General features: G+C 39.9%; 1 protein-coding gene across 5 annotated transcripts in view; it reads right to left on the reverse strand.

Annotated features, from left to right (window-relative positions):
* The window catches only part of PDSS2 (decaprenyl diphosphate synthase subunit 2), a 125,338-nt gene extending 111,191 nt beyond the window's left edge, over window positions 1-14,147 (reverse strand). For all 5 annotated transcript variants that reach the window (XM_026119887.2, XM_026119884.2, XM_026119883.2 and 2 more), the window contains exon 1: window positions 13,687-14,147. In XM_026119887.2, coding sequence (XP_025975672.1) covers window positions 13,687-13,922 — 236 coding nt within the window. In that variant the 5' untranslated portion in view covers window positions 13,923-14,147. The remainder of the gene's footprint in view (window positions 1-13,686) is intronic.
* Window positions 14,148-14,803: the final 656 nt, after the last annotated feature.

Here is a 14,803-nt window from a genome sequence, read left to right on the forward strand (position 1 = left end):
TACCTACAAGCATACCAACATAATCTGAATCTCTGCTACCAGCCTGGGACAATATATTAATCCAAAATTGGTATTTCTAGGAAGTAAATCACATGGCAATTACAACAGAGGAAAAAACAGAACAAAATAAAAAAACAAAAGCAGAAAGGAATGAACCTAACTGTGAAGAATGCCTCAACTTCCAGTTGCAATTCATGTGAAATTTGTAGCGCTTATCTGAAAAAAAATCTTGGATAAATTCACTATCAGGGAGACGGTATATCTGAAAGAACACTGGAGTGAGAATGAGACCTGTCAAAATTAGAATGAAAGACCTTAAACAAAAACGTATTCAGAGGAGCTGCCCGCACACACTAATCTTAGAAAGCAGAAAGACCTATGCAAGTAATGCAAGACAGCTCTCATTTCTAGGTCCACACTTTGAACCTGACCCAAATCTGTGTTGCCAACAGTTCACATTGATGCAGTTATTAAGCATACATTATGGTCTCAACCTGACTCTTTGCAGTAGACTTCTTTAGCGGCCTTAGCTGATACTAGAGTAAGAAGGTGTAGATAGTGAGCCTGCTTCATCCTCCAACATAACTCCTCAAAGCCAGAATTTGGTGCATGGATTAGGTAGCGCTGGGACTTGCTTATGTCCACTGTGAATCCCACAGCTGCCCTGTGAAGTGCTGAACTTCACACTGCATGCTGGCATCTGTCAATAATGTCATGCTCGCGTCAGTAAGAGAAATACCTCTTGAAGTTTCATTCATAACATTCTGCTACTAAAGCTTAATCACTTTCTCTGACAAGCCCTGGCAAAAGAAGCAAAAGATTCAAGCGAGCTCCTGAAGTCTAAGAAGTAGAATAGCAAACGAGAAGGTGAATATTCAGTTAGTACTGGAAGGAAAATTCAAAAGAAGAAAGCCCAACAGAACTTCAACTCTTTCAGAGTGCCAAAAGGAAGGATGGCCAAAAAAATTTTCCTCCTCCTGCTCCTCCCCGGAAGGTATGTTAAGTCATAATCTTTGTCTAATAAATAAATAAATAAATAGATCCACAGGCAGCAATATGATCCCTTGCAATTCACAAGCAAAAAACAAGTCTATATTTCTGTTCCTACAACATAGCACACAATATCCTTTTTTCCTCTGATGTCATTTTTTATAACATTATTTTGGAATTTGACTATTTTAATGTGTGTCATAGCAACCAAATTTTATGGCCATTACAGGGATTCATTTCCTACTTTTCTACTGGAAAGACTATTTGTTTCAGTTTTATGAAGTTCATATTATGGACAAAAAGACATATAAAATATACTGTAAATTCCAATAGTAGAAACTCCTTTAATATGTTCCATTCCTTCAATAAATGCATATTGGAACAAGGGGTTCCCCCACCATTACCTTAAAGGCCTCTATACTTGCAGTTTCCCGATTCCTCTGAGCCTTATTTCTCAAAATGGTCTTTTCGCATTATTCTCCTACTGCCAGATGAAATATGAATATAAATGAACGTGATTCCTGCAGATCCTGTCATTGACTCCCCATCTAAGCTTACAAAGAACCAGAAAGTGTCAAAATCTTTCTGCCGATGATAAAACACGGAGTACACATCCTCCCTAGCTACTTCTGTCTCCAGTAGCTGGCGACCAAGAACAAATTATGAACTAATCTCTCATCCCTTTAGATTTCAGCTTACCTTTATAATACAACACAAGTTTGGGGGAAGATGTGTTTTTCTGTAAATTAATTACTGAAATATGTCATACCAGATAGAAGTAGACTTCTGAATGCGAATCTAAAAGAATGATCCAGATATGAACTTCATAATACAGCATTAAAATTACCAAAATTGCTTTCAAAATACATACACAGTATATTTTCACATACGCAAACCACACTAAATCAAAAGAAGTTCAGAAGGTTACGGGTTAAAAATTTCCTCCTGTATAACATAGGACATTGCATGCATGCAACCTGCACTGGTATATCCTGGGAATTTCTACTTTGTAATCTACGGCTATATTATGAAAACGTGGCAGCTGTGTCAAATTCAGTCTCAGAGCTCAACGCTAACTTACCATGCACACATGCAGCTCCAGAAAACAAACAAATCATTGGCAGCCACAAACATGTACTCTATCACAATCATTTTTATAATGTGCAAGAGAGATGACTGTCCACTTGTGATCACAGTTTTCCCTTGTGTGTTTGACCTAACAAGTATTAGGTTCCACTTAACAGAAAGTTCAAGTTGCTAAAAGCTAAGTTTGATTAAGAGCAGTCTTACCAAATCAACTAATTACTGTGCTTCCGCTGCTAGCTCATCGCTCAGATGACAACCAGACACAAAGCTTCTTGCTATGGACCATTACTCTCAAATTGCCTTAATCAGGACTACACATTTGTAAGATGGGTCTACATAAGCACATCCTGTTACAGACCTGAACCTATGTTATTTTGTGTTTGAAATATGGCCTTTTGTTTTTAAAAAGGTGCAATACGTAAGATACTACAGGGACCAGTGACAGCACATAGATGTACTAAATCCCTCGATTACAATTATTTAGCAGTGTGTCCTGAACAGACAGTTAATGAAAAAGATAGCTGTCATTCCATCAAGTTTGCAGTATGAGTGTCAAGACCTAGACAAGCATAATGAAAGTTGTTAGAGGGATGATTTCTTCTTTTAAAGAATTCAAAATCTATGAGATGAATGATTTTGAGTATATTTAGTGACAGCTATCAAACCAATCAAACCACATTTATAAAAAGGATTAATTAACAAATAAGGAAAATAATTTCTACCTGATCTTAACGAAACCTCCTTTAAAGGAAGTATTTTTTGAAAGGAATTAGGCAGGGAAGCTGCAGCATTTGTTTGGCAGTGTTTTTCTTAACCTATGGAAAAAAAGCTGAATCTGTAGTTCCTAGGTACAACTTCTTTCTCTGGATACAAAGGCAAAAAATGGAGAACAGACTGGATTGTTTCTTGATAGAAAGAAACTAGATAGTAAACACAGGATTACCTCTGGGTCTTTTTCCCCACCACCATCCCTCCAAGATGGAAGAGGAGCCATGGAGAAGAATCAACTACTACTGTTCTGAAAAAAGGAAGTGCAGGAGCAAGAAAGCAAAAAAGAAACAATCACCACTTGTAATTTAAGTACAAAAAAAGTGAGAAAGATGAATACGAAGGCTTGAGCCCCTGATGCTTGATTAAAGAAAAGGAAACCATAGCTCACCTGAAGGACCTCCAGCATCCTGAACAGATTCCAGAGTTTCTCAGTCAAGTCAGGTATTGAGGCAAATTTCTAAGCCCTATCTATCTTTGTAAGTCAAATCTAGCTAATCTGCAGTGTGTATCTGATAAAAGCTCATGTATAATGAGTCTCACTAGTTTTCCTATATGATCAGTTTTTCTTTCCTTAAATGAATCTTTCACACAGTAGGAGGGGAGGGAGAAAAAATTAAGCTAAAGTAATTGTCAATGCCAAAAAAATCGGCAGGGACAATTCAAGGACAGCAAAGCATTTGTTACAGCTTTTAAACTTAATTTTTGAAATAGACCTGATTTTTAAATTCATGGTGTTCCTTTAAAGTCTGTCAGGTTTGTCTCTAGCAGTAGTTCCTTTAGGGCAAGCATTGTAGACAGTCTGCCTACCCTTAGGGAAACTGAGACACTCAGAAGTGGGGTAAAGAAAAGATATTAATTATTTAAGACAATGGTCTGCCACCTCTTGGAGAAAGCAATAGTTTAAGTATAGAAACATCTAACTCCCTAGCTTATATTTGTCCTTTGTGAACCTCATAAATCTATTCATGAAAATACGAATTACTGTGGAGGATACAGCGTTATACACGGCTCTCGATAAAGTTCTGAAAATGACCCCCAGTATTTGTTACCAGGGCCTCCTGTCACTGAAGTGCCACCGAAACAAGGACGGATGTCAGCTGGGACACAGGTGATGTGAACGAAAAGAGGCGAGAGGGAATATCTCAAATAGGAGAAAACACTTATTGCAAGCTACAAGGTACAGACCTCAGCAACAATGAACACCCTAGGAAAATCACTTTTACCGCTATCCATGTAGGACAAGGAAGTGAAGTTATCATAGCCAACAAGAATATTCACCGGGTGAAAACCAATTTCAATGATCCAAGTGTGAATTCTGCTTACTCTGCGACATCAGCTCTCATTTCTGCTTTATATAAAGGTAACTTTTTCTCTTCTGGGTTACAGAAAGAATTATTTTGAAACTATTTCCATTTACTCAGTACTCTTTTCCTGCTCAGAGCAAACATTGACATAGTAGCCATTCACTGGTACATTAAACGTGTTATTCAATATTCACATGCGTTACAAATCAATTGTGTTTGAAAGCAGAAAAGAACAGATGTGATTTAAATAATTACCTTTATTTCAAAAAGATGGTTAAGTTACTGTGTGCATAAAGTAAAACTAAGTAAACTGTAGGTGAGTTCACAAGATCACAGTCAGTCCACACTGATTTCTCAGATTTTTTTTTTTTTTAATTTTAGGAAAATATTAACTGCAACCAAAGAAACTGGCTATTACTTATATAATGTATTTTCAAAACTGATTGGCACTTGGATCTGTTCATGATCATGAAACCCAAGCTTAAGAAATCCCAGCATTTTTCATATCATCAGAATGAGTTGTACATGAAATTCTGTTGAAATCTTCAGACCTGCAAGAAATGAATTACTGTGTGATAAAGTCAGCACAAGGCAGACATTCAGGGAAACCCATGTTCTCCATTAAAAAAAAATCAGAAATTGTCAGCATCAGGACAGCATATCAGTTTTCTTTGTAAATAACTCTACTAGAATATCCCAAAGAGCATCATCACCTCCTGAGTACATTTCACTTACCAAGAGTACCCTGCATGCTGAAGCCACACATTCCCCACAAGCACACAAACCTGGATTCAACATAACATTTAAATGAGAATCATAGAAAGAAAAAAAACCAAAAAGTTATTCAAATGTAAGAGAATTTAATTTACAGCCTAGCTTTTGTACGTCCATGTTGCAGACTTGCTACTCAATCACACTTTGCTTATGGTGGCAAAATATCCAGCAAAATTGGGTATTGTACCATACAATTAAACATGCTTTGCACAAATTCTTCCACACAAATACTATCAGTGAATGACAACACAAGAACACAGTATCGGTACAGCTGAAAACTAACTGTTTATTCATCAGTTCAGCCTCTCTCAACATTTGTAGTAAGCTCATGATCATGATGATGATTGCCTTTATTTCCTGAGCTCTGGTTTATTAATACAACACAGAATAAGGAGGGAATCTTTGAAAGTCAAAGTACCAAACTTAAGAGTCAGTCTTACTTATTTATTCCTTTGGGGATGTTTTCATCATCTACATATCCTTACAAACAAAACCAAAATACAAGTATCAGAAGATGCAAGCAATAGCATTCTTACGATAAAACACAATGCTTGAACACACCAAGCACTCACATACGCTAGATGTGGCAAACAGGAAGGCCACTACAACTTGAACTGTTAACTCAATCCTGCTCAAAATACAATTGTAGATATATTAGATTTTGTTAGCTTAAGGTCTCAGGGTTTTTTAATATATATAAATACATATAACTGGATAATGTGCTTTACCTTCAACAAACAAGATTCCCATTACCAGCCCCGGCAAAAATTTAATGATTTACTAAAATAAAAATATATATATTATTGTTGTGCAAATATCCCCAAAACATGAACTGTTAACCTCATGTATGAGCATACATGAGTCTAAGGACAGCTCTTCCAAAGTGCAGAAACACACGCATGCTCATACTCAAGAATTATACGAGTTTCACATTGCTACTAGAGGAAAACCAATAAAAACACACACTGGTAAAACTTATGTGGAAAGAGAAACAAAAACTGGAATTTGGGAGAAAGAACAAACAGCACATACCTATTTATCCCATTCTACCTTACTACAGTACAAGGGATGAGTGTGACATACAGAAATTAAATCTCTCTTGCCCTCAACTCTATAACACAATACTAAACGGCTAACTGAAGAGCATAGTGAAGGCCACAGAGGAAAAACACAGAAGAAACCAGATATATGGGCTGAAACTTCCTTCTATATGAACCTAAAAATGGTTTCATTTCTTCCATATCTTCTACCAGCCAAGATTAGTTTTTCCACAAAAGCTCTTTGAAAGTTTACTCAGCCAAAATATTTAAGAAACAGCTTTTTTGGTGTCTAAGAATTGTTTTTTTGACAGCCAATATGGTAACAACTCCCCCCCCCCCCGCCCCCCAAGCAGTACTAGCATTATAAGATACCTAAAATAATGAAGGTTTTTGATGTTAATACTCAAGTCTATCAAAACAGACTGAAAGATATTCACAAAAAATAGTTTAGCTTAGAGACACAGGCCTTTCCTGAAAGAGAGAAGCTTCTTGATGAGGTGAGTCAGAGCGAAAATTTAACTGGTGTTTCAACCAGAGCTCTCCTGAGAGAGCCTCTGCTTCTATGGGCTATATAGTGCTTGGGGAAATAGCCTTCCCAGGCTGAAGTTAACCAAGTTACTACCACCAGTATTTCAGTAATTTTGCAATTAGTATCAAACATAACAAGCAGGAAGAAATTTTGTGTGTTTTTGCAATCATTAAGACGTACTGCACAGGAGTCCCACATGTTAGCTTTGGTGGACAGGGCTTCCAGGAAGTCCAACAGATCTCACCAGCAAGCACAGGAAATTACACAACCGTTGCCTCACAGCTAACGTCACAGGCATCTTCGTACTACAAAAATATTTCTAGAAAGTGTTACAACAGTTTGCAAAATAATAAAATATAGTGAATACGAACTTGTTTTAACTTCTGATCCAGCAACGGCAGGGAACTGACTCCATGCCTCCAAGGTCACTTACAGATTTGGCAATTCAGTAAAGCATAAAAGATTAAAATCAGTTTTACTGCTAGTGAGAAGGCTACAGGCAGAAGCTATAAACTGACCAGACACTTTGCTTGTCATTTGCAGGATCCAGCTGCTGGCTATTTTCAGGGAAGTTACCTCATTAGCCACTGCGAAGTAAACGGACATCTTCATTTTTCTAGCCCAGAAAATGATAAATTGACATTTGAAACAAGCTGCTAAAAAGCTACTCAGTCATTCACAGCAGTTTTTACTACTAAAAAAAAAGAAAAAAAAAAGACAGCATTAAGGTCATCATCCTGTTAATACAAAATCTAAATTGGCCTTAGCAATTCCACCAACAGAGGGACGGAACAAATCCCTAGATCTACATACACTCAGCCAGCCAGCCAGCCACACAGGAGCACAAATGACCGCTACGTCTCAAGCTACAAGATTTCTGTTACCAAACTAAGCTGTTTCAAAGTGATAGAAAAACAGAATGGTCAGGAATCCAGTGTCATCAGCAGGAGAGCAAATTATCTCAGGTATTTCCAGATATTAAGACAACATGATCATAACATAATGCACAACTGAGGTTTATTACACAAGAACATACTACCTTGCAGACAGCAGTATTCTTCAATACAACTGATGCATTTTATACTTCTCTTTGAGGAGCAAAAATAGATGGAACATGCACTTTTAGTCTGATTTAAATTCATGGTGTCCATTTGCCTTAACAAGCGTCTTTAAATCCTGAAATTGCCATCTTGCTCAATACTCTAAAACTCTTTACTAAAAGTCTAATCAAGTGCAATTTAGTCTCTGAATCAGGCTCTACTGTAATATTTATAAACTTAAACAAAATAAGTACATTACATATCTAGTCCCTTGCAGAAATTACCCTTCACCCTACAACTGTCTTCTAGTTTACCATTAGCTTTTGTACATCCCAAGTAATGATAATCTTTCAGTAAAAAGAGACCATGTAATCTTTTTTCCCATCTACTCTATGAAACAACGTGAATTTAGGGAGGAAAAAAGCCTAAAAAGCCAAAAACAGTATTGTTTTCTTTGCAAACCCACATGACTCCAGGACACAAGACAAGCTAGAAGGTGATGATGAAAAAATCCAGAATTTCTGGTGTCACCCCATCCTCAGTTAGCCACCCTTTCCAACAGGAAAAACAAAACCAGCCTTAGCTATTTTAAAACAAAAGTCATATAAATTAACACACCAAAAAAGGGAAATATTTTCCTGCCAATTTGATGTGTTGAAGTGCTATCAAATAACGGTTCAATGAACTCCTTAGGTGGAGAGGAGGAGGGAGAAAGCGACAACATGGATGTCTGAAACTAGATTAGTTTAAGCTGCCATGGAAATGCAGTTAAAGGTGGCAGTTTCATGTTACTTTTTAGCCAGCATAAAACAAGGCTGATCCCAAAGTGGCCGCGCCAGGCTGCAGCCAGATCAAGTCCCTGACTGAACCGACGCAGCAGTTTCACAAGCATTGGGGTCGCTGCCTGGAGAGTGAAACACCTCTTTTGGTGGTAACACAGCTTTAAGTTCCCTTAACCCCAGCATGAAACTTTACCAGAAGCAACTCTGAATTTCATGAACAGATGCTGTGCTGGCCAGTGCTGCTCCCCCTCTCCCTATACCTTAAGCAGCCCCCACGCTAAGGAAATCCATCTCACCAGACTGCACACAGCCTTTGTGAATACCACCCCTCCCCTCCAAAAGTGTTAAAAGAGTGAGCAGTACTACTACTGGTATTAGATTTAACTCACAGTCTGAAACAGTAGAATAAGTGCTTCCGAATCACTAAAAAAACTGGTCTTTATTTAAATCCTTATACCCAGCCAGGGCAAGTGATTCAACGCTGATCTGATCTGTATGCAAAGAAAAGAATTGGAAGACACATTTAGTGAGAACACACAGCTGAAAGTGGACAGAGCAGCACCTAGTTAGCTGGGAATACAGCTGGTTTCACCCTGTGAGTTCAACTAGACCACTGCCAGCGTCACAAGTTGAGCTGCCTAGTAATCTTCTAACACGTGCAAAAAGATCAAGAAGTATAGCAAATCAGAATTACAACAAAAAAATAGAACAATACCAGATAAAAGTAATGAAACAAAGGACGAACTTTAAGACTCACATTCCATTAAACAATGAGGGTAGATATTTTCCTTACTTTTATAAAGATGCTAAGCAAAGACCCGAGAAGCCTGAAGTCTGAAATAAAGACAAGAAAAGTCCGAGAAGTGACTTTCAAGAAATTCTGAAAAAGCTGCATTCACAGCACTACTACTTTTCCTGTAAGTTTTACTTGATTTACAGTCAACTGCTCACACTTGGTTTAGAGTCAAACCAACCCCCTTCCATTTCACATATTCTCCCAGCAGGAAGGTTTAACATTTTACATGTAAAAACAGTTTTGTTACCTTTACTGAGATCTGTACAATACTCTTACAAAGCCTAAACAGTTTTTTAGCCTCAATTAATGCAATAATTATATATAAGGTATTCATAACATTGTTTACATGTCTACCTTGGGTACAATGCAAAAATTCAATACTACTTCAAAATATAAATCACTTCTCACTTCACTGTTTTTACTAAGTAAACAGACTATATTGTCTTGTGAGCTAATCTACACTTAAACATACAAACAGACCGGAAAAAAGTTTTTAACATTACAGAACATCGTTGTACAGAAATTTAGACACAGATGGGTTGGGGGGGTTGTTTTTTACTGAAAATAAACTTTGGGATGACAAAGTCTTTCAGATTAGACCATTAATTTTGACACAACTTGGCCTTGCTATTTTTTTTCTTTTAACTGTTTAAAAAATTTTAACCAAAAAGTATACAATCTTCAAGCTACTCTACATTCCACTTCATATGCAGTGCTTAAAATGGTGAAAGACCTACATGCAGCAGGCTGCAACAGAAAGAAAAAACACACTCTGGTCTATGAAGCTTTTTATTTCTGTAATAATCCAGGAAAGCTGTATCTTTGCCTGTTTAAGGATTTATCACCAACAAACAAATCTGACAGAATGAAAATACAATAATTCCCCCTATATACTAATGATAAAATGACTAGAACTAAACGGTATCCCATAATAATTTTACACATATGAAGTGTTCTGGTATTTTTAGTGGTATTATAAAAGTGATGCATTGGCCATAACATTTAGTGTTTATGATCTGCAGTAAGCTATACCTTTCTCAAGGGACACTAAATAATCAAGAAAATGTTATTCACACTATGTATTGGAAAGACGGTGTGCCAATTACTAATTCTTCCCTATGTTATAAAGGATATTTGTCAGCCTACAAAGGTGAGGAAAAGAGAAGACTGGAGATTTATTTTCTTCCCAATTGAAAAGAAGGTTACATGTTCATTTGTTGAAGAAATTTCCTTTAGTCCAGCAAAGCCTAGAGTGAAAAAATGTAAATGTTTGCTATGAGTGTGTGCTGAAAACACTTCATTTCAGAGAAAGAAAAATGGAAACTCTGAAGAATCACACAGTAACTCAGGGGACTACAAATAGACAGATCCAGCAGTGGTCAAATCACAATTTGTTTCCAGAGTACCCATTAAAGATAAGGATTTTAATGACAGTGTTTGTTTAAAGTATTCTTTTTATTATTGCTTATATACCACTTTCTACTCAAAGATCACAATGACCTATGCGGGCTATAACAAACTAACTGTAATACCTCTAGAAATGCTACATTATTCCTTTTACAGATAAGTAAATGCAAATATGAAAAATTAAGTGACTTGCCCCTGATCACAGAGCCAAGAGCACAGCTGTGAATAAAATCCAGATACCCCAGCTTCCAGTGATCTGTTTACCACTAAACATTAGCCTTTCTAAAGTGAGATTTAACCTTTTCTCACATTTCCCCCTTCTTTCTAAAAACTCTGGCGAAGCTTATACTGAGGACGTTTACCTCACATGGCTGACTCTTGAGAAAACATTAACTTAAAAGAAAAAAAAAATCAGCCTTACTGCATGTATTACAGAACACCAAAATCTCTAGCTGTAAGGGTCAGCTACCCGCCTCAGCCCACCCAGGACCTGTGCAAAAACAACAGCTCACAGATTAAAAGCTGCTGGCCAAACACAGACTAGGTAGGAGGTATTAGGGTAGCACACCATCCCACAAGCAAGGACATCTGATGCAGTCCTGACTCATGGCAGGCACATGAGCTGCCATCATCACATCCAAACGAGAGGAAGAAATGGAAAGAATCATCAGAGAATTGTGTACCCCAACAGCTGTTCCTCCACACGTCCTGTCTCACACAGACATTTATCTTTAAGCCGCCTTCTTCTTCAAGGCTCTCAGCACATGCTATGTGCTGAAACAGTCTAGTGACCCAAAACTTGGCAAAAGGTTAAAAATGCAGATCAGCGTTCCTATTGCACTAAAGGCTTTCAACATGGTGGCCATTATGTCCTGTGCCATCTCAACTCAGAATCTGTTTTGCACAGATAAACACTGTTGGAAAAACCTCTACTTTAAGAAACCCTTAACTGTCTAAAGAAGATTTCAAGGGCTAGCAAAGTATATAGACAGGAAAGTAGATATGAAACAAAGGAAAACACTGATGATAAAGTGCCACCAGTCAAAAAGGCTAAGGAAAACAGATACAGATTGGACATGACAGCAAGCAGTCATAATCTGATTGTCACCACTTATAAAAAACAACCTCAAAAATAAATTGCAACACATGCAATTAACCAATTTTACAGCACAGAGTTTTCAAATGTTCCTTGAAATAGAAAAATCTAAGCGAGTACTTAATAGATGTGCACTCACAACACACTCACAATCTGAAAGATTAGAGTTGACCAACCTATCACTTAAAATGTTTTCAAAATTACCAAAGGGCATATTTTAGACACTCTTGCTTTACATCCTTTGCCTGAACACACAATAGGAAATCTATGTTAGTTTATAAGCATATAAGCAAATATAGAGATTTAAAACATGTATCTAGCATTGAAAAATCAAGACTGTTTCCTAAACAGCTAAGCTAACTCAGAACATAGATCTCAGACCCACAACTAAAGATTAATCACATTTACAGTCAAACATACAATAAATTTCAGGAAATTAAGAAATAACGGATTCAAAATTGACATCATTTAAAAAATGATACCATAAAACATGTTCAGGTACAATTTGTGCATTGCTATAGGTTTACCGAAACTTGTCAACAGGAAGTGAACTCTTCATATGATATAAAGGCCAAGGCCACCAGAAATGCATTTGCAGCAAAGCCTTTGGAAGTACCAGTGAGGCCAAATAAGCACATTCAATCCTGCTGACCCTGTGCACCTTTCTATCCCTACTGGTGCTCCACAAGCAACATGCTTACAGAATTAAGTCCTGAAGCAGCCCACGTACATCACTTAAAAAGGAGCGTCATAGCTCTATCCCTGAACCTCCATCCATCTCCCAAAATACTGTTTTCAAACTTAATTCACAAATAATCCAGCTACTCCTATACCTTTAACACACTGTTTAAAACTAACAATGAAGTCCAACGCTAACGTTGTGGGTCTCTGTGATGAAACTTCTACAACGGTAATGGAAGCTTAAGAACCTAAATATATTGCACTTGTGTGCTCCAGTTCACTGCATTCCATCTACCAATCTTAAAAATGGATCCAAAGGCAGAAACACATTTTTTAATTTTTCTAAGCTTGTCATAACACTGTAGCCTATATTTATAAACAATTCAACAAAACCCCCTCCACTAGCATTTTCTAAAGTCAGTTATTTCCCACTTTTATTAACAAGTTGACTTGTTTCTTCCAGAAAAGCCTACCAAAATCCAATACCTAAATCCCCCCTCCCGCCAGAAAGAACTTTTCTTTTAAAAGTTGTATTTGTCTCTCATACTCCTTTTGTTCAAATCAAGGCTACCACATTTACACGGAGCTGGAAAAACAAGTCTTATTTTTATACCATTGCACCATTATTGTAGAGTTGCTGAGGAGCACTACACAGTTGCAATTTTTATTCTTTAAAAGAAAAGCTGAGCATTTGTTTTGAACAAATGTTAGGTTATGGTTTACACCTGTTCAAAAATGCTGTGCATATTAAACTTGGGTTCTATTAACCCTGTTATATTTTCAGTTATAGCAAACATTGTTCTACCAAAAAAAGAAAAAAAAAACCAACAACCCAACACCTTTGGAAAACTTCACTTTTTTAAAAACTTTGTTAAGCCTCAGGCATTTTATTGTTAAAAAAAAACGCTGCCAAACAGTTCTTGTTTTACAATCAAGGAAAACACTGCCTGACAATCCCAACTTCTGTTTCTTGGCAGGAATGCAAATCTTCCATCAGTTTGCCTTAAAAATGAGTGGGTTATCTGCTTACCAACCCCCAAAAACCTCAAGAACATACAAAACCCAACTGGCGACTCCCCAGCTGTGCGCTGGAAGTGTTTCCTGCAGCTCTTGCTACAGAAACGCGCACTCCAGAGCAGCAGCCCTTTGAGCTTCTGACTTGATTAGTTTCACCAGTTTTCTGCTTTCCCCCACCCCCCAGAGTGGTTTCCTCACAACACAGCCCTTAGGGTTGGAAAAAAAGAGCTGTTAGCGGGGCAGCTGTAACCTGTACGTGAGGAGAAGCGCTGGCAGGTCACACGAGGCAGCTCACTCCCCTCCCCCGGCGCCCGAAGGTAGCGGCACCGGGACGGGGGGGCGCGGGGCGAGGGCCGCCGGGCGCGGCGCTTACCGGGCGGTGTCGAGCAGCGGGTGCTTGGTGCCCACCAGCTTGCGGACCTGCATGGCGATGTTGCTCAGCTCATCGCTCAGCAGGCACCGCAGGCTCATGAAGGACGTCGGGTAGCCCACGATCTTCTCGGCCTCCGACACCACCTGGCTCCAGGGCGCCGCCGCCGCCGGGGGGCGGCCCGCTGCCAGCCCCCGCCAGCCGCCGCGCCCGCCGCGCCGCGCCAGGGCGCCCCACATCCTCACGGCCCCGCGGCTGCGGACGAGCCTCCCTCCCTCCCCTCGCTCAGTCGCTCGCTGCGGCCGCCGTCAGCGGGCGGCGGATGGGCGCGGCGGCCGCGCTGCTCGTGCCGGTCCCCCCGAGCGGCGCGGCGGCGGCAGCGGCAGGCAGAATGGGCTCATTGTGCCCTGGGGGCAGCCATCTTAGGCGTCGCAAAACACGCTGAGCCGTAAAGCGAGGGCGGCAGGGTTTTCGCTCCCTTCTCCCCCCGCCCCCTTCCGCGCCCGACGGCTGTGGCGGTTGAGCCGCACGGAGCGGGCCGGCGTGGGAGGGCGGTTGGCGGCGGCGGCGTTCGGCTGCGGCCAGGGCGCACCCGCCCTGCCGGGGGGGGGGGGTCACGTCTGCAGGGCACCCGCCCTCCCGGGGGCCACGTCTGCGGGGCCGGTGCCCCTGCTGTGCCCGCCGGGGCTGCCCCGCCCCGCGCGGGCTTCCTGTGCTGCCTGCAGGCGCCGGAGGGCAGGAGCGTCCGAGTCCCCATGGCAGGCCGGTGGCAGATGGAGTCGTTATCTGCGTAATCACGTTTTCTGGTGTCAGAATCACAGTGCTACGGACAACTATTATCTTTTTTTTCTTCTACCGTAGTTGTCTGGGATATGGTGCTGCCAGGCCTTAATTACTACATTCACTTTGCTTGCAGGCTTGTCCTATGCTGCTCCTCCATGATGCAGCTACAGGTTTTAAGAACGGCCTGCCTGTGAGCTAAAGCAGCACTCCCAAACAAACAATGACGATAAAAGTGACAGCTAATTTTGAGTGCCCAGTTTGTCTGTATCCTGATACTCCATAGCGTAGTCTACTGTATTTCATGTACATGTAGTCTCTTACTTATTCTGAGCACAGC

Source organism: Dromaius novaehollandiae, chromosome 3 (assembly GCF_036370855.1).
Source record: "Dromaius novaehollandiae isolate bDroNov1 chromosome 3, bDroNov1.hap1, whole genome shotgun sequence".
Classification (NCBI taxonomy): Eukaryota; Metazoa; Chordata; class Aves; order Casuariiformes; family Dromaiidae; genus Dromaius; species Dromaius novaehollandiae.